We start from the raw sequence: 23,124 nt of genomic DNA on the forward strand, positions 1-23,124 counted from the left end.
CTACTCCACATAGGCATGTTATTAGGACTCTCATCCATTAGATGGATGGAGATGGCAGTTTGCAGCAAGACTCTGCAGAAGACTTTGAATATCAGCCTAAAACTCCTGGGCTGTGTCTTCACTGTGGACAGAAGTACAGAAGCACACTATGTCTGATAACTTGTGCTAGTAAACTGTGATAATTGGTCCTAAAGAAAGTTTGTTTAAGGTGAATGATTTTAACCTTATCTCAGATACAATTATTTTCTGTTAGAACAATACATTGGATCTCATGCTTATGAAAGATGGGAGATATGTATGAATGGCTAATGTGCTGCATAGCCAACGGACAAACTTTCCAGGCCACATTGTATATAAAGGTTAGAATGATTGTAGGAGACATCTCAGAATGTTCCACTTTCCAAGTCCTTTACTCTGCTTTTTTGTGGCTTGGCTAAAAACAAACAAAATAAAAACATTAAAAACAACCAAACAAAAAAACAAAACAGCAACGTTAAACACGAGTTCAACTCCTCAAGCCTGTACGTACACAGCTCCATGGAACTAGAACTGCCTATGCAATTAGGAGCATTCATCAGCTGCCACAAAACCTGCCTTTCCACTGGCACAGTATCTGTCTCTGAAGGTGTTTTTGGCAAGTATTTCTACCATGTCTGCATGAGAAAAAGTCTCAAAAGGGGTGTGGCTTTGTGAGCAATGGGAGGTGCTTATTTGGCCATCACAGCCGAGCACCAAGGACAGATGGAATGAGGAGAAGAAATGGTGGGTCTATGATACATAGTTAGGCACGCATTTAAATTCATTTATAAAATAATGCTGGCACAACAGGCATAGTTTCCTCAGCTATCAGATGGAGATGCACTTGAAAAGAAAGAGATAAATATAGAAATCAGAACTTCTGAAGCCTTTCCATCCTGCAAAATAAAGTTAGCTCTTTCCACTTAGACACAGTGCAGACCCCAGCACTTTTTCTGGAAGTCACATTCTGCACTGTTTTTCTGGTGCTCAGGTTATTACTCTGATAAAATAATTCTTTGAACCTTACATTTTTTCCTCTACTTTTTTACCCTATAGCTATTTCAGAATGGGCAATCGCATCACCCTCAGGCCTCACGTCATCAGACACGCTTCTCCTTTTTACATTAGTCATATCCACTTCTCACTGAAGGGTTCATGTTCTGTACTAGATCTTCTAAGTCATATGACTTCAGTGGAGCTTCAGTAGATATATATATACATTCGTGGCCTTATTTGTACTGTAGCTGTTATTTCACATCTCAGATAATAAGTTTGCCAGTCACTGGGGTGGGTTCTATTACCCACTTCAAAGCGAATCCAAACATTCTTCCCTAAGAGCAAAAGATTTGGAGATGCTTGAGTTGCACTGGGGTCGCAGACAGTTTCAGCAGATTTCTTAAGTTACGTCACTCATTTTTGCTGCCTCTCACTTACAAATGAGTTTTGTCTGTGATTACTCAAGGATTGCATTTGTCCCATTTCCTTCCTACATTCACCACCCACACCCACGTATGTTGGCAAGTCTTCTTGATAACTACAACATGCCACTGAAGAGCATCCTTCAAGAATGTGACTTAGGCTCCTTCAAAGTGTACCAGCCATGGGCACAGGGTGATCCGTGATGATAAAGAACATTCTGTGAGTCAAGACAACAGTAAGGGCAACAACAAATAATACCTCGTATCCTGTGATTGCGATCTGGTGCATGGAGTCATTTACGGATTTGATGATATCAAGCACTGTGGCCAAGGCCTCTTCCAGTTCAGCAGTACCCTCTGAATTCTTGCTACATTTCAGCATTTCCTGATGAAACAATGATGAGAAAAGTATTTGAAAATTTCTTATATCAGAAGCCAACACAACCCAGTCCTCTCTGAAATCTGTGTAGCAGAAATACAGGATAAAATAAAAACAGAACATTCACCAGGATTGTCACTGAGGATGAATACTTTGAAATTCTTCACATGTTCAAGTTTTGTGGGTTTATTTAAGATGGGATAGGAGCATTTTTACACAGTTACAATCATCTTTCATATATCACAAAACTACTTCCTTTTTTTTTTTTTTACTTCATACCTGCTAGAAAAGAAACTCAATCTTAGTATAATGATTTCTGGTATTACAGAATTCACAATTTTCCTGGAGAATTTGTTCCGATTTGTATCCCCACTACTGAAAATATTAATTAATTTCTAGTTTGATCTTGTAAGGCTTGAGGTTCCAATCAAAAGGTCTTAGTAAGCTCTTATCTGATGAATGAAGAAATTCTGCATGGAAAAAACAATCAATTCCTGGATAGATGTTTAGACCATGGTCAGATTATCTCACAAATCTTTCTTCTCTACATTAAGTGAAGATTTTTTGATCTATAAAACAAGTTTTTCAGATGTCAATTTTTTGGGAGGAAGTAAGACAAATTACTACAAATCCTTCCCATCTCTTATTCTCTACACTTTTCCACTACAGATTACAGATCTGCATTTGCAAATGTGAAAAACTTTTTTAAGGGATAGTCATTTTGAAGAATGATGTTGGTACTTAGCAAATAAAAATTATTAAACATTGAATTCTGCTTGAAATAAGGTCATTCCATCTTCCCATCTCCGCATTAAAAACAAGACACAGAATCCTTGACAAGCATGTGCCCAAAGCAAAGAAACTAAAAAATCAAACTTTTTAAGGGATCAACTGTTGTGATTACTTCACAAAGAGATCTTATTTAAAGCCCCAAATATTTAAGGCCAACACCTTACTTAGCCCAGTAGAGGTCCTTACAAGGTTCTCTTATTTCTATGTGTGTTATTCGCTTGAAAAGTTCTAGTTCTAATTATTTTCCTTGAACCAACAGTTACAACCTATGCAATTCATGAAAGATACAAAAATCTTCTGTTTTTAAATGGTATAAGCTGCCTTGCCTCTTGCACTTCTGCCTGTAGAGAAGCCTAGGATTTCACTCAGATGCACAGATATTTGTTGTTATGTTTTCGGGTTTTTTTACTTTATTTTGTAGAAAGTAGTTCTTGGCAATGAGTGTCCACTTGAGATCAGAATCAGACTTTATGTCCTTGCTAAAAGCATCTAGGGGAAAAATGTTTAATAGATACAAATCCACATATAGTTCATACAGTTGTGAGTAGACATGAATCTCAAAGCAGTTGGAAGATCCCAAATGGCAGGATTCTGTCCTCAAATACTGAGGTAACCAGGTCCTAGAGGCTAGAAGCAGGATGCATTCTTATGTTACCTGTTGCACAGTTTCCACTATGGATCCCTGCTCTCTGTATAGTGGGACTGGTGCTTTTTAACATTAGCTATACTGACTTGCAGCCCTCTGGTTTCATAACTGTGACCCAGAATTTAAAACTAGTCTGATCACAGAGCGTCAAGGCACACCACTAAGGCACTTCTTTGTGACCAATTCTTCAGACTCCTGTTTTCCTATACCCATAAAAACTCCTGCTACCAGAGATACAGTGCACCATCTTCATAGATCTCATAATCCTTGACAAAATAAACGTTCTTGCCAATGTTTTGCCAAGTATAAAACTGGTCTGACCAGCCTCAACCCTAATAGCTGCTACCTGTTTTGCTGGAGAATTTTGCTCCTTGATCTTGTTATATTTACAGGCATTTTTCAAATTAAAAATATAATCTGGTTTAGTCTTGCTCTTCTGAACACTTTGACATTTTCTCCTCTCTCCCAGAACAGTTTCAAGAAATTGAACCAAATTTATTTCTGGATTAAGTTGATACAATTGTACTGGATTCAGTGAAGCTGCATGCTTTTTAACAACCTCCTTCAATTTTTGGTTTCTATAGTTATCCAGTAAGAGGTCACAAAACTACTGCAGAGGCGAATGACCATCCAGATCCTCACATAGCTTAAACTGGCCCAATTTGACCAGAATTTCAAGCACAGACAGTGGTCTTATAGCTCCAACCAATCAAAAGGGAAGCTCCTATACTCATCCTGTAGAAAAATTGCAGACAATTTATTCTTAGTTGGGGCTTTAAATGTAGGAGTGGCTCCTTCTGAAAGGTTTGAGTCACAACTACCACAAGTTGGTTCAGAGAGCTGAAAGAGTTCTATGAGGATGTTAAAAGAGTTAAATGAGGATGGATGCCAGAGTTGGGATAGAGAATATCAATTCCTGTTTTTAAACTGTAAAGCCACACTGAGCAAATAAAAACAATTTCAATTTCTGATTAAAGATAAGTAAAACAATAAAATATTTGCTACATAAAATACTCTATTTTGTTTTCCCCCAGCAGTACTTATCCTGAAATAGTAGTCCTTTTTTGACTCTGTTGCTATTTTGCATTAAAAAGTATTTGTTGGTGAAGTAAGAGATGATTTCATAGAATCATAGAATCATAGAATCACAAGGTTGGAAATGACCTATAAGATCATCCAGTGCAACCATCTCCTCATCACCATTGCCACCACAAGCACTAAACCACATCACACAGCACGTCGTCCAGACGCCTCTTGAACGCTGCCAGGGACGGCGACTCCACCACCTCCCTGGGCAGCCATTGCAGTGCCTGACCACCCTCTGAGAGAAAAAGTTCTTCCTTATGTCCAACCTGAACCTCCTCTGATACAACTTGCGGCCACTGCCTGTGTCCTGCTCGACTGACTTTCCAGTCAGTCCTCCAGAAAATAATACTAATAAGCAATTCTATAAGTAAAACAAGCTATGCATTGGAATCCTTTGCATCATCATGGAAAAGTTACCTTTAATAGCAGCTGGTACTTGGTGATTCTCTGGACTGGCTTTAAAAGATACGCATCTAGCGAGAGCTTATGATCCAATTTACGCTGACATTCCTGCAAGAGACAACAAAGAGGAAAAATACTGTTTCTTGATACACAGGCAAGACTCCCAGATCATTATCATTTGGTAATCTGAAGGTGGTATGTCTCCTAATTGTGAGAGAAATTTGCTCTGTCTGCATAGGATTTTCCAGGTTACTTACACCAGAAAATGAAAATATATCAAAACAGAACTAATCAGAGGTTCAACTTAATGTTGAAATCTGGCATGCCCTGCTCATGAGAATGTAATCATCTGGGGTTTGCAGAGAAGCCAGAAATTGTTTGGCTTTGCTGTAGCCTGAAGTTCCTCCTGTCCAGGAACTATTCTATCTATCTAATCTCCTATAGAGAGCACATTTACACACACTGAGCACCTGCCATCAGTATAAGAAGCACAAGAAAAGTCTGCATTTTTCTGTACATTTTCTAAAGCAAAGGAAAAAAAAAAAACCAAGTTTTGATGGTCTCCCGCTGCTAGTCTGCAGTGTAATTCCACCTGAAAAAAGATGCTGTCTCCACACTGTCTCCAGAGAGCTTCAGACCTTGGCTTGTTCTGACAGTATTTTTCATATATTTGGAGGTCCTCTTTCTGCAAGAAAAGGAGAGCTTAAAGTAATAAATAATCAATAGAGCATCTGCCATGAATCAGACTTTTTCTTACCTTCCATCCTAACACACAGAAGTAATGAATTCATGGTCGTAAGTCTATATGTAAAAATATACTGAAGCTACCAAACCTGCACTTTAATGTTGTGAAGTTACATAAACCAGAAGATGATGTTTTCCCACATTTTGCACAAATGAAGCAGGCACTAGATTAAAAGACACATAACCTAATTGCAAAACTGTTATCTTTCAGAGAGGGAAGTAGATTATTTGAAAACAATAAATAAATAAATAAGATTTTTATTAATGCTACTGGCACAGACCAGTAAGTAGTAATTTTGATGCTACAGGCCAGACAGGAAAAACCACTTAAACTCTGTCCTATCCAGATTAGAAGCAGTAGATCCACTTGATCTGTCCTCTGGCTACTCTCCAGGTGCTCCCACTTCAGTCCATAACAAAATCTCATTGACCTCAGTGAAGACAAAGGGAATCTCAGTAGAAACCTAAAGAGATTTCAAGGTCTTTAGGCTATATGGTTGGGCAGAGGCAGGTGTTCCTCTGCTAGTTTCTTAGCTCGCTAACCACAAGTCCAGTTGCTCAGAAGTCTTACAGCCATGCCACTGCAGAGCAGTACCATACAGATTCCTTAGCAAGATTGCCTGTGTGTGAACAGTTTGGAACCTTTCTGTCTGCACTCACCCAGGTGGACATGACTTTGGTGAATCAAAGACAGTACCAAAAACAAAGGAAGGGTATTTCTGGTTCACTCCTCTGTGCTTTCAGCGCTGAACAGTGCCTGCCTACTCTTGGTACAGGGAAAACATTTTCTTTTGGATAGAGCTACTAGAAGAAACTGGTATCTGTCTTCCTCTATAGTCTCATGTTGACGTCACCTTGATGAATCAGACGAAAGCAGGGCTGTGCAACACCTCACTGTGTCAAGGATTATGCAATAAAAAAAGCTCCATTGCTCTCTGTAGAACACGAATGGTGCTGTTTCAAAAGAAACATAGAGTTTTAATCATCTAAATAGGATTGTCTGCACATGTTGCATTGGATGGAAGTTAGCAGGGAGTAAAATTCAGAAAAGTAAAATAATCAAAAAGTGTAATCAAGCATTGCAATCTGTTCCTGGTGCACAGAAATATAATTGGACTGGGCAAGAACAGAAACAGTGATGCTCAGAAGGGGGGGGCAAAAGATGAGTATCTGTTTAATATAAAGAAAAGATAAAATGGTAAACAATTCATGAGTAACTTGCCACAGTGGAACTGTCCTATGTCGTCAACACAGTTCACCACTGCACGTATCAGTGACACCAGCTCAGGCAGATCCAGCTTTAATTTTTATAGTGGTATAAGGACTAGAATGTTCACTTCACGATCATATCCTGACAAGGACAGGCAAAGTGTAAAGGGGGATAAGATTCTGGCTCATCTTGCACCTGATTTTGCTGCTGTGTTCCAGAAGAGAAGTCTGAGAGGAGAAGTACATGGGAACTTCCCATGCTGCTCCTCCCATCCTGAGAGGATGGGGGGACCTGAGAAATAAACCTGGGAATAAGGGTTCGTTTATGAGGTGATGGCTGTCCAGGTGGCACTGGTGGAGGTGGGAGGATGTGGGTGGACATGGCAGGGGAATGACAGGCAGGGGATGAAGGAAACTCAGCCAGGCACAAGGGCATCCCACTGCAGCTCTTGGAACACTTTCAAGCAGTTCTGGAAGGTGAAGTGCGATCAGACAGGGTAATATTCTTCAGAAAGTATGAATCTAAAAATCAGTCTATTTCAAAGCATAGGCTCACCATGGTGTTGTGGCAGGAAGGTTACACAAGTACAAGGATGGGGAAACACAGAAATGAATCTGCAACAAAGTGAGTTTCCTCCCAGAACTAAACATCTCCTTGAAGAGCATCTGTTTCAGTTTCCCCCATGCCACAGTAAGCGCAGTCATAACTCACAGGGCAAGCCAGAAGCCTCTGCTCAGTGGGAAGATGCAAAAAAGCTGCCAAATCATGGGGAACACAAACACACAACCAGGCTTTTGTTTGTGCCTCCTAAGGCAGTCCAACAGAAACAACAACTTTCTGGAGTTTATGTGGCTTCGTCTAAAAACAGTACATGAGGGAAATTCCTTGAATCAAAGGTGCTACTGTGTGAGCAGAGACATTTCCAGAGACAGGTTTTTGCTTTGTTAGCACGAAATTTGAAATAGTGAAAAAGCTAATACATGATTTAAACTAATACATGGTTTAATTTCTTACTAGATATATTTGGTATTGTTTGACTAGTCCATGGAGGCTGATAAGCAGAGGTGACAAAAGAACTGATTTTCTTTCACTTGACACATGACCCAAAGCTTTACTGCAGCTTATTTTATATTGGTGGAACAATGAGAATTGGCTCAGCAGCTGTTCTGCTGCAAAACTGGAACATGGAATTTGATCTTTCTGCAGAATAATAGGATCAATTTTGCATTATGAATTTCTCTCTACCTTCCAAGTCCAGGGATATTTACAATATATAGACTATTCCGCGCTTCCTGGATTTCAATGGCCTGCATTCTTCAGTGACCATTTATCCTACTTTGCATAATGATTTCACCACAATATTTTCCTGCTCAGCATCTGAATCTTAGGTTAACAACATAGTCCTTGGTAATGCCATTTACTCAGGCGCTAAATACTGGTGGCTAACCAGAGAAGAGTTCAGCTGACTATAATCACACATACACTGGTACGATGACCTTCAGCATAACTTGTTTGTAAACCCTGTTTGTAAAGCCTGTTCTTTGGAAAAATTCACATTTCTCATTGAAATCTTAAAGTTGTGGCAGTGCTCAGCACCTCTGAGAACTGGGGCGGGTAGGTTTCATCTAAATACATCTGTATTTCATACAGTTCCTTGTCAATGAAAATTAAGCAGGAAAGCAGCAGCAACTCATCAAATCAGGTTTTTCTGATTAGTGGGACCTCTGAATGAGTGCCAGACACACGAACACCTTTTGTTGGGTCACAGGAAACGGGGCTAACAGCCACACTAATGGCAGCATGGATGAGAGCTCTCAGGGGATGGAGCTGCGGAACTTAGGTACTGAAATCCACAGGAAGCAAAGATGCGTGTGTCTGACCAAACCCACCACTCTAAGGCTTTGGGTTTTCTCATGTATTGATCTCAAACTACTTCAAATAAACATCTAACCCTCACCACTTCATCCAAGTGAGGAGAATCTCTCTTGGTTTTTAAATAACGTGAAGAAGTAAAAGAATTGGTCTTGGAGTAATGGAGCTGGTAGAGATTCACCACACAAGGAAGGTGGTAGACTCTACTGAATCAGTTTCAGGGAAGTAAGTCTCCTGAATGGTGTAGAGAAAAGAAGACAGAGATAGGCTGTGCTATTTGCACTCAGAGCAATATGCTGTTATATCATTTCCTGCTTATTTACAGCAGTGTGGTGCCAGGTGTACATCAGGTTCTGGGCATCATATCTTAATCTGATATGAAAGTTGACATTTTGATCTTTTTTTTTTTTTTTTCCGATCAGAGCTTAAAATACATTTGTAAAACACTGCTAATGGATCTCTTCCCGCCAGTAAGCAGGCTCAGATTTCAAAATACACACTGGGAATATCTGCTAATATGAGTTTCCCTCATTCACAATAGCAATCAGAGTGAAAGGATAAAAAATCTGTAAGTATTTTTGGACAAGAACATGGATATTCACACGGACTTAGAAAAAGATTTGCTTACCCTTTTCAAAAAGCATCGGGCGAGGAGCTCAGGATTTTCAATGCAATTTTCTAACTCTTTGAGGAAAATCCTGTGAAAAACAAAGGAAAGCAAACAATAATGGAACATTCTGTTCACACATGCTAGCTACCATGTAAATCTAGATTAAAGTCTATGTTCCTGTAGTGAAAGGATTCAATGTGGAACATAACAATTCTGACACACAAAGAAAGATATTATATATATTTAAGAAAACTGGAATGTGGTTCACAGCTGATTGCCTGAAACACCAATATTATCATGTCTTCATCTGCTCACAAGCATTTGATACATCTGGTTCTTCTGGCTGTTCAGATTTATTTTCAATACGTGGCCCAAACACCCACTTCCCATTTGGTTACGAGCATGTTTCAGAACAGCAAGAAAAGACAGAAAAGATCTGTCAAATGCAGTTGTTTAATCAGCGAGCAGTGAAAATATGGGCTGCATTCCATTTTTGCAGTCACTGGAAGTCAATGCACTAAGCTTTTAGGAAAAGAATTACCAGGTTTGCAAAGGGACATTTATCAGACTATCAAGGGAGAACAAAAAATATTTACTGCTAGAGACATTCAAAATTAATAATGCCAAGGGAGATCACTAGTGAATGCACAAAAGGGATAATCTTTCACAAACAGATGACAGTGATGATCTCAGAGGTATTCTCCACACATGGGTTTTATAGGACACATACAGAGGCAAAGTGAGGATGACTTTCCCTGCCTGTGTACACATGGGTGTAACAAAGCACCCTGTGAAAAGGCAGTAGAAGAGTCAGCAGCAGCAAGGGCTCAGGACAACCAGCAATTCACACGTGCCTGTTGTGGAATTCATAGATTTCTGGGAGGTTTCCAAATAGAATATCCTTCTTGTTCTGGAGCATTGATGGAATCAGATGTAATAAACTTGGATTGTCCATTTCTGAAGCATAGCCCTGCAGAGGAGAGTGAAAAATAAAACCAGGTTATTTTTACCAGGAAAAAAATAGTGTATCTGAGTCACTAAAAAGCCCCTCAGTATGTGTGCTTTTTTTCTCAGCAGAGCATACAACAGCTTCTCCCTGTGCCAGTATCTTTGTTGCTTAATGATTTTCTGATGCTTCTCATTTTCTCCAGAGCTATTACACCTGATAGCTGTGCAAATACATTCTTAACCACAAGTGGACAGATTATGGGATCAACAGAAAAGATTAAATCATGTTCCTACTAATCAAAAGGGATGGAAACTGCTAAGTTTGATAGACACTTGACTTTCTGCTACACTGTTTCATTGCAAAAAGGTTTAGATTTATTTGTTAGGCTGTGGTATTTTACATGGTTATTCAGTTGTTTCTCATAGAAGCTCAGTTGTATTTTTTGCATACACATTTTTGAGAGAAAAACATTCTGATTATAGATTTTAAAGTCAGAATAATCAATCATCAGAGCTGTCAGCTCCCACAAATCAAATTGGATGAAGAAGCAACGACATAGTTGCAAAAAGATACCAGTCAGTCCTTCAGATCCCACACAAATGCACACAAGACTGAGCCAGTGTTGTGACACTGGCCTACCTTTATCAATCATGTTCCAAACATACATTCAGAGAAACTTAGATTCTGACCCCCTGGAAAACAAGGATGCTGTTTCTAAAGTTACTGATGATGTGAAAAGGCACATTACTAACTATTTATCCGACCATAACTTTGAAAATGATGCAACTTTCATCATTCCGTGGGCTGGTGTAACAGAAAGTGCCTCTGGCCCTGAGGTAGGATGTTCAAAACATCCCTTTATTTTCCATGTCTGAGGCTGAGCAATCTTGTTGACAGAGAACCTGTGTTCTCTGAACACAAAGTGGGAGGTGAGAGTGCTCAGCCCATGAAGGATGTGCAACACCAGTGATGACTTAGAGGTCAAGCGTCAGAAGAATTTACAGATTTTCTTACCTCTATTATGCTTTGAAGTTCTTCCACATAAACACGCTCGGTTTCTATCAGCTCATTGATTATGTGGCTAAAAGAGAAGAAATATGGAGTGCTGTCAAATTGCATCTTGTTGATAAGCTTAGACAGCCTAAGTATCTTTTAGTCTATTACTTTTTCAGTTCATTTTAAACTCACCTTGTTGTTGGTTGTTATTGCCATTTTTATATCTGTACACCTGAATTAAGATTAAAAATGCTCCACAAAGCAAAAAGGGTTTCCTCTCCTAACAATCAATAATAAGAGTCAATAAAAAAGGATTATGTTTCCCAAGTCTGTTACATTTCCCAAGGCCATGTTCCTTGCATGTTTTGCTTTCTTTTATAAAACTAGATTGCAGATTGGTCCTGCAAAAGCGGCAACCAGTGTCAGAAATCTGACACACAACAGTTAATTAGAGTAAAAATGTTACTATAATCAGGACTTCATAGCAATCTTACCATAACGCTTTAAGTCAAGACAAAACCATAGAGTGCCCAGCAGAGGATAGAGAAATGGATCAGGGCTGTACACTGCCCACACTGGAAACAATTTATTTAAACTCCACATTGATCTTAAATTGAGATATTTATGAACAGTAAAGTCACATCTAGCAATAGAGGCAAAAGGTATCACTTAGTGGCTCTGTAATATTATTGCACTCCGTGACACCAGCGCAAGGGATGTCTGTTGGTCTCTAATTCATATAAAAGCTCTGTAGATATTTCCCTGAATTTGCACATGCTTTGGGGCTTTGAAATGTGTTTGTGGTATGCTTGAAGTACCACATTACTCTTCACAAGCTAGATAGATTTGTTGCTCTAATGCATCTTTCTGAGAAGTGCACAGTTAGTGGCCTAAGGGCCATTTGCTCATAAAACGATTTTGCAAACATTAGCACTTGCTTTTATAACTGACCCAAAACAAATAAAACTGTTCTGGTTAAATGTGCCTTTCCTTTTAACAGCTACTGCAGTCCACAGTCCAGATGCAAAGGAGACAAACAGGTTGCTGCTGTTCCAGCATCACTTGAAGGGCTGAGAAGAAATCCTAAGCACAATTCATAACGTGTTTCTAGAGCCAACAACTTTCATTTCACAGGGTGAAAGGATGGCTGTCAAACAGAACCAACACGGGGCTTATTTAGCATTCCGAAAGTGCATTTCCAGAGAGCTACTTTTGTTTTGTCTTGTTTTTTTGTTTTTTTTTAAGGAACACGGCAGGTATAACAAAACCATCAGATAAACTTTCTGTTTTGAAGCTTTAAACTGATCTTCAAGTTATTCTTACTGTGGAAAGATGCTTATTTACTTGCAAACAAAGCAGACTTCTGTATGCTGTATGTTCTGCTATCGAACAGATTGCACAAGGACTGACTCCAAACCCAACCCAGCATTTAGCTGACAATTACACCTGAAAAAGAAGTGATTGGCCCATAGGCTTCCTGGTGACCAGGTCATAAACAAACAATCGCATGCTTCCTCTCAGCAGTAACCCAGTAAACAAAACAAAGGTCCTAAGACTCCTTTATTGCCCATCTCTCTATGAGTCTTTTCTGATTCCTATTTCAACATAACATATTTCAACAGTTGCATCTTCTCTCTCCCAACTGTTAGCAGTCTGCTTTTTTTAAAAATTATTTTTACTAACTCTAGTAATATAGGGAAAGAAGTGTCTGCTAGGACATCATAAAAGCTCACATCTTAAGAATGTTTGATGAGAGGTAGTTCTGTGGAACTCCTACAATATTGCCATAGTAGTTATGGGGTTCTCATAAAAGTTAACATCATTTTTTAAGATTTGATTTTATTAACTTAATTCTATAAGTAGATTTATACTAAGTGAATGTTTAAACTTTTAAAGTGTGATAAAAACTCACTTAACTTATCCTTTCCCTCCTTCTTGAGGTGTTCTCAGCCATTTTATATCCCAACTTTGGTGACATTGAGGCAGAGAAAACCATGATGTATTCTTTAGCAGCTTCTGCTTGGAGCTCATATCTCCAAACTACAAGTCTTCTGTACATAAAAGGTAATCATTTTTTCAATTCTTCCCAGCCAAATAGCTGGATCTGCTCCCATAGTGGCTCTCATTGCTGTTTTATTTTTTCTTTCTCTACAGCCGTACTCTCATCCAACCACAGTTTGTATCCATGTTAAAAAAAGAGAATATTTACTGTTGGTCTGGGAGTTCCAGTCATCCGTAACATTGTGCTATCCTACACTATTATTCTGAAAGCATTATTCTGTATTTCTCCAGCAGCACTGTCACCAGTCAAACAAGCAATGACAAACTCAGTTTGTGTACCGTAGAGGACTGGGCCCAGGAATGGGTCCCAGTGCAATGACTGGCAATGGGAGAAGCTAAAAACCTAGGGAGGGAGGGTGCTGTAGAGTGGTACACGGACAGGGTTGGTGCAACTGCAGCCTTCAGGAGCACTCAGCACCCCTCTGAAAGAAGCCTTGTGTAGCTCCAGTGCTCACAGCAGCACAATTTCATACATGAAATGTTGTTGCACTTAGCTACAGGAATTGCTCTGTTACCAAACTGCTATCAGTGTACAGCTGTGCATTGAGGGAAGGGACTTCCACAGACCCTGGAACTGCTCTAACACTGTGTAAAATCAGGAAATTAAAGAGCGACACAAGTGAGCTTTGCTGCTGTGGGGGAGAGCATTCACGGGCTATAAATGTGATGCCTTGGCATGATGACCTGCTAAATGATGAAGCAGAGTATGTGCCATGTGGCACAAGGGGCTTAATGGTGCTTGGGATAATTTAGCAGCCTAAAAAACAGGTAGTGACATCCCCTGGCTTTCATCAAGCCACGAGGGGTGATTTGTGAAATGTTCACTGTCTCTTTCAGGCCATCACGGGACAGCAAGGGTAACTCAGCAAGCACCTGCTGTAGGGGTATCATGTGTAAGGAAAATACGATGCAGCAGCTGACTGGACTATTGTCACACACAGTTTCTTGAGATCCCTTTTTTCACTGTATGGTCTCAACAAATATGATCAGGTTAGAATTAATTCCTAACCAGCTGTAAATCCTGTATTACATTGTTCAATATTTGAACAAAGCAAATGTAAACACACGCTGTTTCTAGACATACAGGAACAGGCTGCCCAGAGAGGTTGTGGAGTCTCCTTCCATGATGATATTCAAGACTTGTCTGGACACCGACCTGTGCAACCTATTGTAGAGAACCTGCTTTAGCAGGGGGGTTGGACTTGATGATCTCTTGAAGTCCCTTCCAACCCCAGCAATTGTATGATCCTGTGATTCTGTAATGCAGGACGCTGAACTGCTGATAAGAAATTAAAGACAAATGCAGCTATTCTATTCTATTGTCTTTCTCACTGATGAGAAAGTGCAGGCACAAGGGTTTACCTCAGTCTCTCTGTCAATAATCAGAAATTAAATGAAAATTAAACTGCTGAAGGAATGAGATAGTACCAAAAAAATGAAAAATGTAAGCTAAGCAGTGGCAGATCAGAGGTACAGGCCTGTGCTTTTAAATGTAGCTCTTTCCAAAATCAATGAAAAGCAAAAAGTTCGCCAAAATTTCATTCAGTTTCCTTCCTTTTTTTTTCCCCCCCACATTTCAGTACAAATTACATAGCAAAGTTTCATGCAGACTTCTACCAGTTTCCAAGGGCTTTTCTCCAACCTGGTGTTGCCATGTTGCCACACAGAGTTCACATGCCTCAGTCAACAGACCTTTGGAGGCAGCAGCAGATGCAGCATGATATATCCCAGCTGCTTTCGCATTTGCTTTCCCCATCAGAGAGAAACAGAAAAACAGGAGATGGAGAAAGAACAGAAATCTTGAAATTGCGTTCTTTGTTCTAAGGGACTCTTTATGGTGTGGTCAGTATGAGAACTTGCATGTGACACAAAGGTTTGCTGCAGCTGGCTGTCTCAAAGGTAATCTCAGAAAGCAGTTAGCAGCCTCAGGACTCAGCTTTGCCATTACAGGTAAGACCCAAACACTCCCCTCATTGACCCAAGTGGAGAAAAACCAGGAGCAACTGGGGCATGTGGGGCGAGGGGTTAAACCTTCCACATCCACTGTTCCTTCATTTCAAAGACAGTCACAAACATGAGGTGCATCAGCCCAAACCCAACAAAACTCTGAGCTGGCTGAAGCTCCCGGGCAGCTCTCAGATAAATTGCTCCTCACCAGAATGCTTCTTAAGTGAACAAGTCATTTGAGCACAGATGGTGAAGGCATTCAATTGGAAAGTCTGAGGTTTGCATGGTCTCAACTGATTTTAGCCAAGGTCATAACTGAACCCTTGAAACTGAGGTAAATGCTGGTATTAGCAGCCCTCACTTCCAGTGGGGCATTTCTGTGTCAGTCCCTGTCTGTGCTGACATTTAGACCAAATGCAGCTATTTATATTGCTCTGGCCTGTGCAAATAGCAACTAGCAACACTGCTAACCAAGTATAAACTAATCCTAACCGGCTTCTCCTGCACTGCGCTGCCTTGTTGGAATAGAACTGTGGCAATAGGTGTTGAGCTGGCTCATGGAAACTAAGAGCATATTACTGAGAAGGTCCATGTCACACAGAAGACGCACATCAGCCCATCATATATTTGCAACTCCCTTCATTCTTCATTAACATGAAAAGCAAAAGGGAAAGTAATTGACGAGCTCGTCAGGCTTCCTGGGTCTGTCAGGTCACTGGGCAGCTCTGTCTCAGTCATTCTGGTAAGAGCAGTGTCAGGTGGTGGCTCTGCTGTGTGCTGCATTTAAAAAACACTCTAATACGATGAAGCCCTAAGCAGAAATAGCATCTGGAGCCTACCACAATCTATTAATATCTGCTCTGGCAAAACCTCAATGACTTTTTGCTCATACAGTTACTGTTTGTGGATCCTGCTCGCATGGCAGCATAAAACTGGCTCAGGATTTCTGTTTCCATAACCGTGTTTCTTTGCTAACAAAATCACTGGCACACTTTCATTCATAAAACTTACTTCTATGCAAAGATTTGCTATCGCAAGGAGTCTTTTCCCAGAAGTGGAACTGGAGCCATCAAGCAGAATTATAGCAGTGAGTTTGTCAGTGGAAAGATACACAAATCCTCAGTGTCTCTCCACAGTTATTATGCAACAGACAATCTGTCTGCGTGGCTGATGTAGAGCCAACAGAAATGGCACCCGTGCACAGGTGTTCCATATCTGTCTTGCAAAAATGCATGGAAAGAAAATGAAAAGCTAATGCATGCCTGCGTTGGACTCCAGCAGCTCAAAGTTTTGTATATTTTCTACTGCTGAAACAGCAGAATACCAGAGTCTGTGTATGTAAGAGCAAAGTGTCCAGTAGAATCCAGTAGAATCTGGACAAATTAATGTATCAAATTAATGAAAATAAAATAAACATATTATAAATCTATCTGGTTTATAGAGATCTATTTAAATTGAAAATAGTAGCTTTTTAAATGTCTATGGGCTCAAAAATATCAGAAAGGACCAAACAGAAATGCATGCAGTGCCACAGATACATAGTCTGAGACCAAACATCAGCATAGGATAGAGCTAGACAGAAGAGAAGTGAGAGCAAAAAATGTCCTGGCTTGCAAAAATAGGCAGAGTGGTAAGGAACATTTTGGCCCAGTACCCTGGCCATTCTTAATTGTTGCCAGGTTTCTATATTTGAATTTGAATGAAATATAACAAAATCATAATTTTTGGAAATGTATCCATTTGCATGTAATATGTGGGAAAGGTGTCACTGTTACAGTGGAAAGAGAATCAGCAATACTTAGCACTATTACTTTTCAACTAGAGATTGCTATTAGAAATTCTGACTGATCTAATCTGAAAATATCAAAATGATGTTTGCGCAATGGGATCAAAAGAAATCATAGCAAGTAAAGTGATCCATGGAGGAAATTTCCAGTCTACTTTCATAATTGCTTTCAAGAGGATTTTTTTTTTTATTTTTTTTTTTATTTCTCATAGTGCTAAATGTACCTTTTCCAGTTGAAAAGTATTTTCAGATGAGATTGTGCAATAGTTCAAGTGAAACTTGAGTGCTGGTCAGTTGCAGCACCCTACCCCCTAAAGTGAAGCAAAAGATTGTTCTGGATGGAAGAACATTTGTTTGAATTGAACCCGTATTTGTTGTTTGATACAGAAACCCTTTCTGATTTCTTTGACACATGCTCTCATCTGGCAATGAGTGACCTTTACTGAAGATATTGTATTTGCCTGCGTAGCTGATTCTATTCCACCGCAAGGTGAAGTCAAATGCCTAAGCTGTTAAGGAAGTTGGTCTGAGCAGGAGGACTGCATTTTTGTTAGAAATATACCTTACCTCTGAGGTCACCATTTATAACACTTTGTTTCTTCTGAAATACTCTGATCTCTTTGCACATAAGAAAGTGTCCCACATTCGTTGTTCCCAAAACAAATGACCTCGGGGAAATATTTTTATATATCTTAATTAGTTGACCTACATTATAGGAACCAGAACACTGTTGTTAACAGAAAGGCAAATTAATTAAATCACCTACAGAAATGAATAGCATGAACAGAGGACTGAAAGTCATACAAGAGCTGTCTCTCATTGCAGCTGTGCACCTACACTGAATGATGCAGCTCTGCACAGAAATAGCTAGCTTTAGGAAATGTGGGTGCTGCAGACTGGTCATTGCTATGGGCCAAAATAACAACCAGCTAATCAGGACAAGCACATACAGTCACAGTTAGTATTTATAAGACGAGACTTCTAAAGTGCAGCACTCCAGATCTGGTGAGCCCTTCTGCTGTGGGAGATGCACAGAGTCCTATTTCTTGGAAGCCACTTCTTTCACAGTTGCTTTTCCTTACATGTTTGAAACAGAGCAGGCAAGAGAGAGCTAGAAATTGAATGGTTTCTGACTTCTGCAAAAACTATTCAACAGGCTTTGTTTATAGTCAACCTGATGTCTGAAATGGAAACTGTCTACATGCAACATACTTTTTCCATTCCTTTGCAGACAAGATATAGCGATATCCAAATACCAGTCGACCTCTTTAGGTGAGAAATCTGATAAAACTGACAGTGATGTGAACTTTCCCTCACAGAGTGGTAAACTGTGACACTTGGAAAAGGACTGTCTTAACAAAAGCAAAAAGACAGTCGTGAACCACAAAACATTCAAATAGATGCAACCAAAAAATAAAGTACAGAAGTAGGTTCAAGGAAGCTTCATAGGAACCATTTATACTGAGAATTCATGTTCACCACTGAAGGGCCTGCTGCTAGATTAAGAGAGCCTCAGTGGTTGTGATATCTCAGCACAACTGCTCAACAGTTGTTCTGCAACACTTTGGAAAGCCATCTAGGTAAACGAGGAATTAGTATTGTTATTAAAATGAATGTGGTTGATTTTACAGACAGTCTTGAATTTATGAAAAGGGCAGACCAGAGCAGTGCACGTTGCACTTGGAATGGAGGTGATGGATTTGATGAAGATTACTAGTTCCTATATACGTTTATATTTCAATCTGAGATGCAATGCTATGCAAATGCCATCCTGCAAAATCTCTCTGGAATAGGACACAGCACTGTGCCAGACTTAAATTGTGTGCCCACAGACCTCCTGGACAGAGAGATATAAGATCTTGGTAAATGTCTTGAATACACCCTGATTTCTAATGTCTTCAAGAATCTGTATTCTGTGCCATTTGGGAGAAATAAACTATGCCTTTGTTACCTGAAAATTAAGAATGAAAGATAGAAGAATCCTGAACAGCTAAAATGGAGTTCATGGGAGCAACTGGAACATGTATTCCAATTTAGTTAATCTTTTTGGCACATGTACATCAGTACGTAAATTGTGATTTGCCATAGCTGAGAAGCAAGCACATCCTTTTTCCGTCCTGTTTTCTCTATGGCAGTAAGCTGGGGCAGAGGCAGGAATCAGAGCAGCTGCAGCTGCCTCACTCCAACCAGCAGCAATAGGGAATCAGCTCCTGGCAACTGCCATGTACTACTCTGGTCTACCCGCCTCTTGAACTCAGCTTGACGAACTGAATGATGACTTAGAGGAAGGAGAGACACTGCCTGTTGGAAGACTTTCAAACTGATTTGGAGAACCTGTGGGATGGATTCACATAGAGAAAGTGGTTGAAAGGGCCGCTTTACAGTCTCACAATTGTAGGCTGCATGAAATGGAAGGATGATACCCAGTATTTACCCTGTTTGTTAATTTTTCCTAAGCAGCTGTTAATGACCAATATCCAAGATAAAGCAATGGTAAAGATACGTAAACAGATTCATCCAGGACTGCCATTCTTCTGCGTTTTTCCTGTGGAAGAATGGGAGGCTTGGTTCATCATAGGTCCTAGGTCTTGCCTACGTGAGAAATCTCAAAGTACTCCACCACTTCAGTGTTTGTGGTAAGAACTGAGGCTGAGTACAACTGCAATGGTGATAAGAGCATGCCACACTGGGAAGAGCTGCTAGAGAGTTATGAGCTCTCAGTGTCTTCTACCCACACCGTAATTCTGGCCTGGCAGCAGTAGTGGGAATCAGCATGGACCAACTGAACATATGCATTTTAACCAACAAAAGCATGTTTGCTGCCACATTATTCAGCTTTAACTCAAGTCAGCTGCCATCCAGGAAAGACTGCCCATTGGCCAGGGAACAGAATATGAAGACAGGTCTGCAATAACTAGAAATGCAAATGAAACATCAGTGCCTTCAATCAAGAGGTGATGGAGAAAGACCAGCAAGAGTGTATCAAATGATCAGCATACACAGGAACATTAGAGAGTTTGCAGAGAATCTGCTTGACAGACAGGTGATAATACATAAAACAATTCCTGTGTAGGCCCATAGGAGGAAAGAAGAAGCCTGTTGTATGAAAAATACATGTGAATTTTCAAAAATAAATGTGCCACAAATCTTTGAAACTCGGTTTTTATATTCTCAGTTAATGAGCAGCTCATTAAGTGCAGGAAGTAAAGTCAGCAGTGATTCACTGAACAGTGCACCCAGTAAATCCCTGCTTCATTGCATCACCAGCTACACAGTGCTATCTGCTGCTGTTCTGCAAACAAGGCAGTTATTTAGATCAGTGTAGTGCGTGTGCAAGTCATCATCACTGTGATTAGGCAACATGACATATGCTTTGTGCTACCATAAATGACAATGTGAAGTGCTCAGCATGAATGCTCCTTTCTGAGCCTGCTGATACACAGGAGCTGTGTACTGTTAACTTCAGATCGGTTTAAATTCAATTTCTTAGAACTGATGTGAACATGCAGGGATAGACTGGTGTGCTTTGGCAGATTTGTCTGGAGAATTTAAAAACAACTCTGCCTCCAGCTAATTGTTCCCATGAGAGGTGTGCAACTGAGTTCAGAAACCTCCTCTCCCAGGAAGAGTGAGCCTTGCCACTCTTGAATCTCAGACTAAGTCGCTGCTAACTCCACTGACTCATTGTGTTAAACAGGCTAATTATAAGTGCTGATGAAGAGCTGCTAAAAATCATATAATCTAGCATTGTAATCTGCAGTAAAAGTTTTAATAAACCCATGTTGCTGCTAGAACTAGAGCTGTGTAAAAATCAATCCATGGCACTTCTTCAGACAAGACCCATGCAGCCCTTGGCCACCACAAAGCAGCAGTTTTGTGCACACACTCTACAAGCCCTGAGATGGATCTGGGATGGAGGACAGTATCTTCAATTCTCCCAGAGTCCTGGATAGGCATAGCAAGCAGCCAGCCAGCAGATGATGCGGACTGCTGTGACGTGGGGCAAGGCAGAAGCTACCTGTGATCCCAGTCTCCCCATGTGCCTGAAATGAACCCAGCATCAGTACGAGCATTTGGCCAGCTGCATTCCGGGAGCCTGCTGGCAGCAGAGTAACTGCATAGAAAACAAGTTGAGGAATTCCTGGAATTTCTGAAGAGTATTAAAATAACCTTAGAATCCAATAGCAAGCGAGTATGGGAGGTAATAGCAGAAGTGGTTGCTTATCTTTCTTTGATAATTGTTTAAGTGCAAATTTTGTAAGAAAGCATGTGAATGTTGAGACTGATTATTCCAGCTTTTCTCTGCCTTCCAGATTCAAGAGCAAGGATGTGAGGACTTCAGAATGCCTGCAGAACATGCCCCTGTAAGTAAGCTCCTGTATTGTAACAAGAAGATATTTTTTCCTCCTGTTCATAATAATTTTCCCAGTTCTCAGAAATATTTGGATCAGTGCAAGGAATGCGTCTCCTCTTGCTGTTCTACAGACATTTCTATCAGCAGCAAGATCTCCCTACATGGCAGCACACACTTCACTTCAAAGATCTTCCCAACCCGTTAGGCAGTAATTAGAGTTTAAGTGTTGGAGCCAACCTGCCTGACAGGGAAGCTTCTCTGAAAACAAAGATTTTGTGAAAGTTGCAAGAGATAATGGTGGACAAGCAATGGCTAGTGGCTTCTTGAAATTTCTCCCACTGACTCCTCTTTCATTAAGTCTGGTTATAGAACACAGTTTGCTGTGCCTAACAAGAAAGTCAAAAGCACCTCTTTTCTCTTTTAAAATTGAAGTTCCAAGCTCCTCCCCTCTACCAGCTGGAAACTTTCATGAGTCTGGAAATTAGACTGAGAAGAAATGCTGTTGGGGTTCTACGGTTAACGTGTCACAGTCACTTACCAAGATCTCCTTAGTTAGAATATATGATACTGTGAAATGTGTTACATCATGCACTTAGACACTATGGGATCTTTGCAATGGATCTTACTCATCCCATATGAAAGAGGAAACACATTCATCTCTGACTCTTGTAGAGGTTCCACATCAGTAAACTCTTACTTCCTCTTTTCTGCCATATGCAGCTCTAAAGACTACAGCAAGCACTTGAACACCAAGGCTTTTAGCAGCATTCCCTGAGCTACTGCTATCTTTTACATCAGTCCACTCCTAAATTTAGCAATTCCCAGACCTAATGGCCATCCAACTTTGCTATTGCTGGTTTAGAATAGGACTCTGGCACAGTATTCTCATTCTGAAAATAGCTTCTAATTCTTTACTTGGGGCAGAAGCACTGTCTTGTTCTACCAATGCAACCCAACGATTCCATGACACAATTAGCCATTTCCATGTACGAAGTCACGCACACTGATTAATGAAGCTTCCCAGTCCTTTTTAGATCAATAACACTATGAGAGTGCCTGACCCAGATATTATGATACACGGAATTTAAAGAAATCTCCAATTTGAATCATGTTCAAATCTGCAGTTGGAAAAACTGTCATTTGAGGTACAAGCACTTTAAGGCAGAGGCCCACAGGTTGCATACTGCAGGGTCTGAGTTCGCAAAGGTGCTTGGACAGCTGGCTGCTGGCGCACTCCACAGATGCAGGTAAAGCACAATTTATAGGTATGGTCAGAAGATGAACAATGAGTTTGGACTGTGTACGTGCTTGGATACTATTTTGCATGCCTGAGCTGCCCCATATACACCTGACAGAGGAGGCTCTCCCAGGTTGTTGAAGTTGATTCTTTTTCATTTAAGTCCTATAAACGCTACCTCAAACTGCAAACCCTACAGCTGGTCATTCACCAAGTTAATTCAGATGTCATGCCATTCATGCTTACAGCCTAAGCTCAGAGTCACACAACCATGAAATCTTAGGTCCAGACTGTACACCGGACTTCACTAGATAACACAGCAGAACACACAGCTGCACTGTGGACATACTAATCCATCCCTTGGAACGGGTCTACAGGACAAAGGTGGCAGCAGCTGGATCTGAGGCATGTATCACAACGACCCTGCACAGAACCACTGAGTAGGAGCCTCGATCCCAATCTCCTGCTAAAACTTTTTTAACATGTAAGCAGGCTCCTGTGTTCATTTGTATTTTCTAGACAAGAATGGTCGGAGGGAATTCTTCCCATCTTCCTCGCTCACTGGGAAAGTGTTAAAAGTATATTGTTCAAACCAACAGCAGGAAACACTAACAGCA

At 40.4% G+C, this 23,124-nt stretch overlaps 1 protein-coding gene across 3 annotated transcripts in view; it reads right to left on the reverse strand.

The window, feature by feature from the left end:
* MCF2L2 (MCF.2 cell line derived transforming sequence-like 2) overlaps positions 1 to 23,124 on the reverse strand; it is a 114,404-nt gene that overhangs the window by 25,209 nt on the left and 66,071 nt on the right. For all 3 annotated transcript variants that reach the window (XM_042820274.1, XM_042820276.1, XM_042820275.1), the window contains exons 16-21: positions 11,141 to 11,207; positions 10,032 to 10,147; positions 9,196 to 9,265; positions 5,334 to 5,426; positions 4,757 to 4,849; positions 1,696 to 1,821 (exon numbers count right to left, since the gene is read on the reverse strand). In XM_042820274.1, the coding sequence (XP_042676208.1) occupies positions 1,696 to 1,821; positions 4,757 to 4,849; positions 5,334 to 5,426; positions 9,196 to 9,265; positions 10,032 to 10,147; positions 11,141 to 11,207 (565 nt within the window). The remainder of the gene's footprint in view (positions 1 to 1,695; positions 1,822 to 4,756; positions 4,850 to 5,333; positions 5,427 to 9,195; positions 9,266 to 10,031; positions 10,148 to 11,140; positions 11,208 to 23,124) is intronic.

The sequence above is a fragment of the Centrocercus urophasianus genome, unplaced genomic scaffold, assembly GCF_019232065.1.
Source record: "Centrocercus urophasianus isolate 14NV4802_14NV808 unplaced genomic scaffold, USGS_Curo_1.0 seq_19, whole genome shotgun sequence".
Taxonomy (NCBI): domain Eukaryota; kingdom Metazoa; phylum Chordata; class Aves; order Galliformes; family Phasianidae; genus Centrocercus; species Centrocercus urophasianus.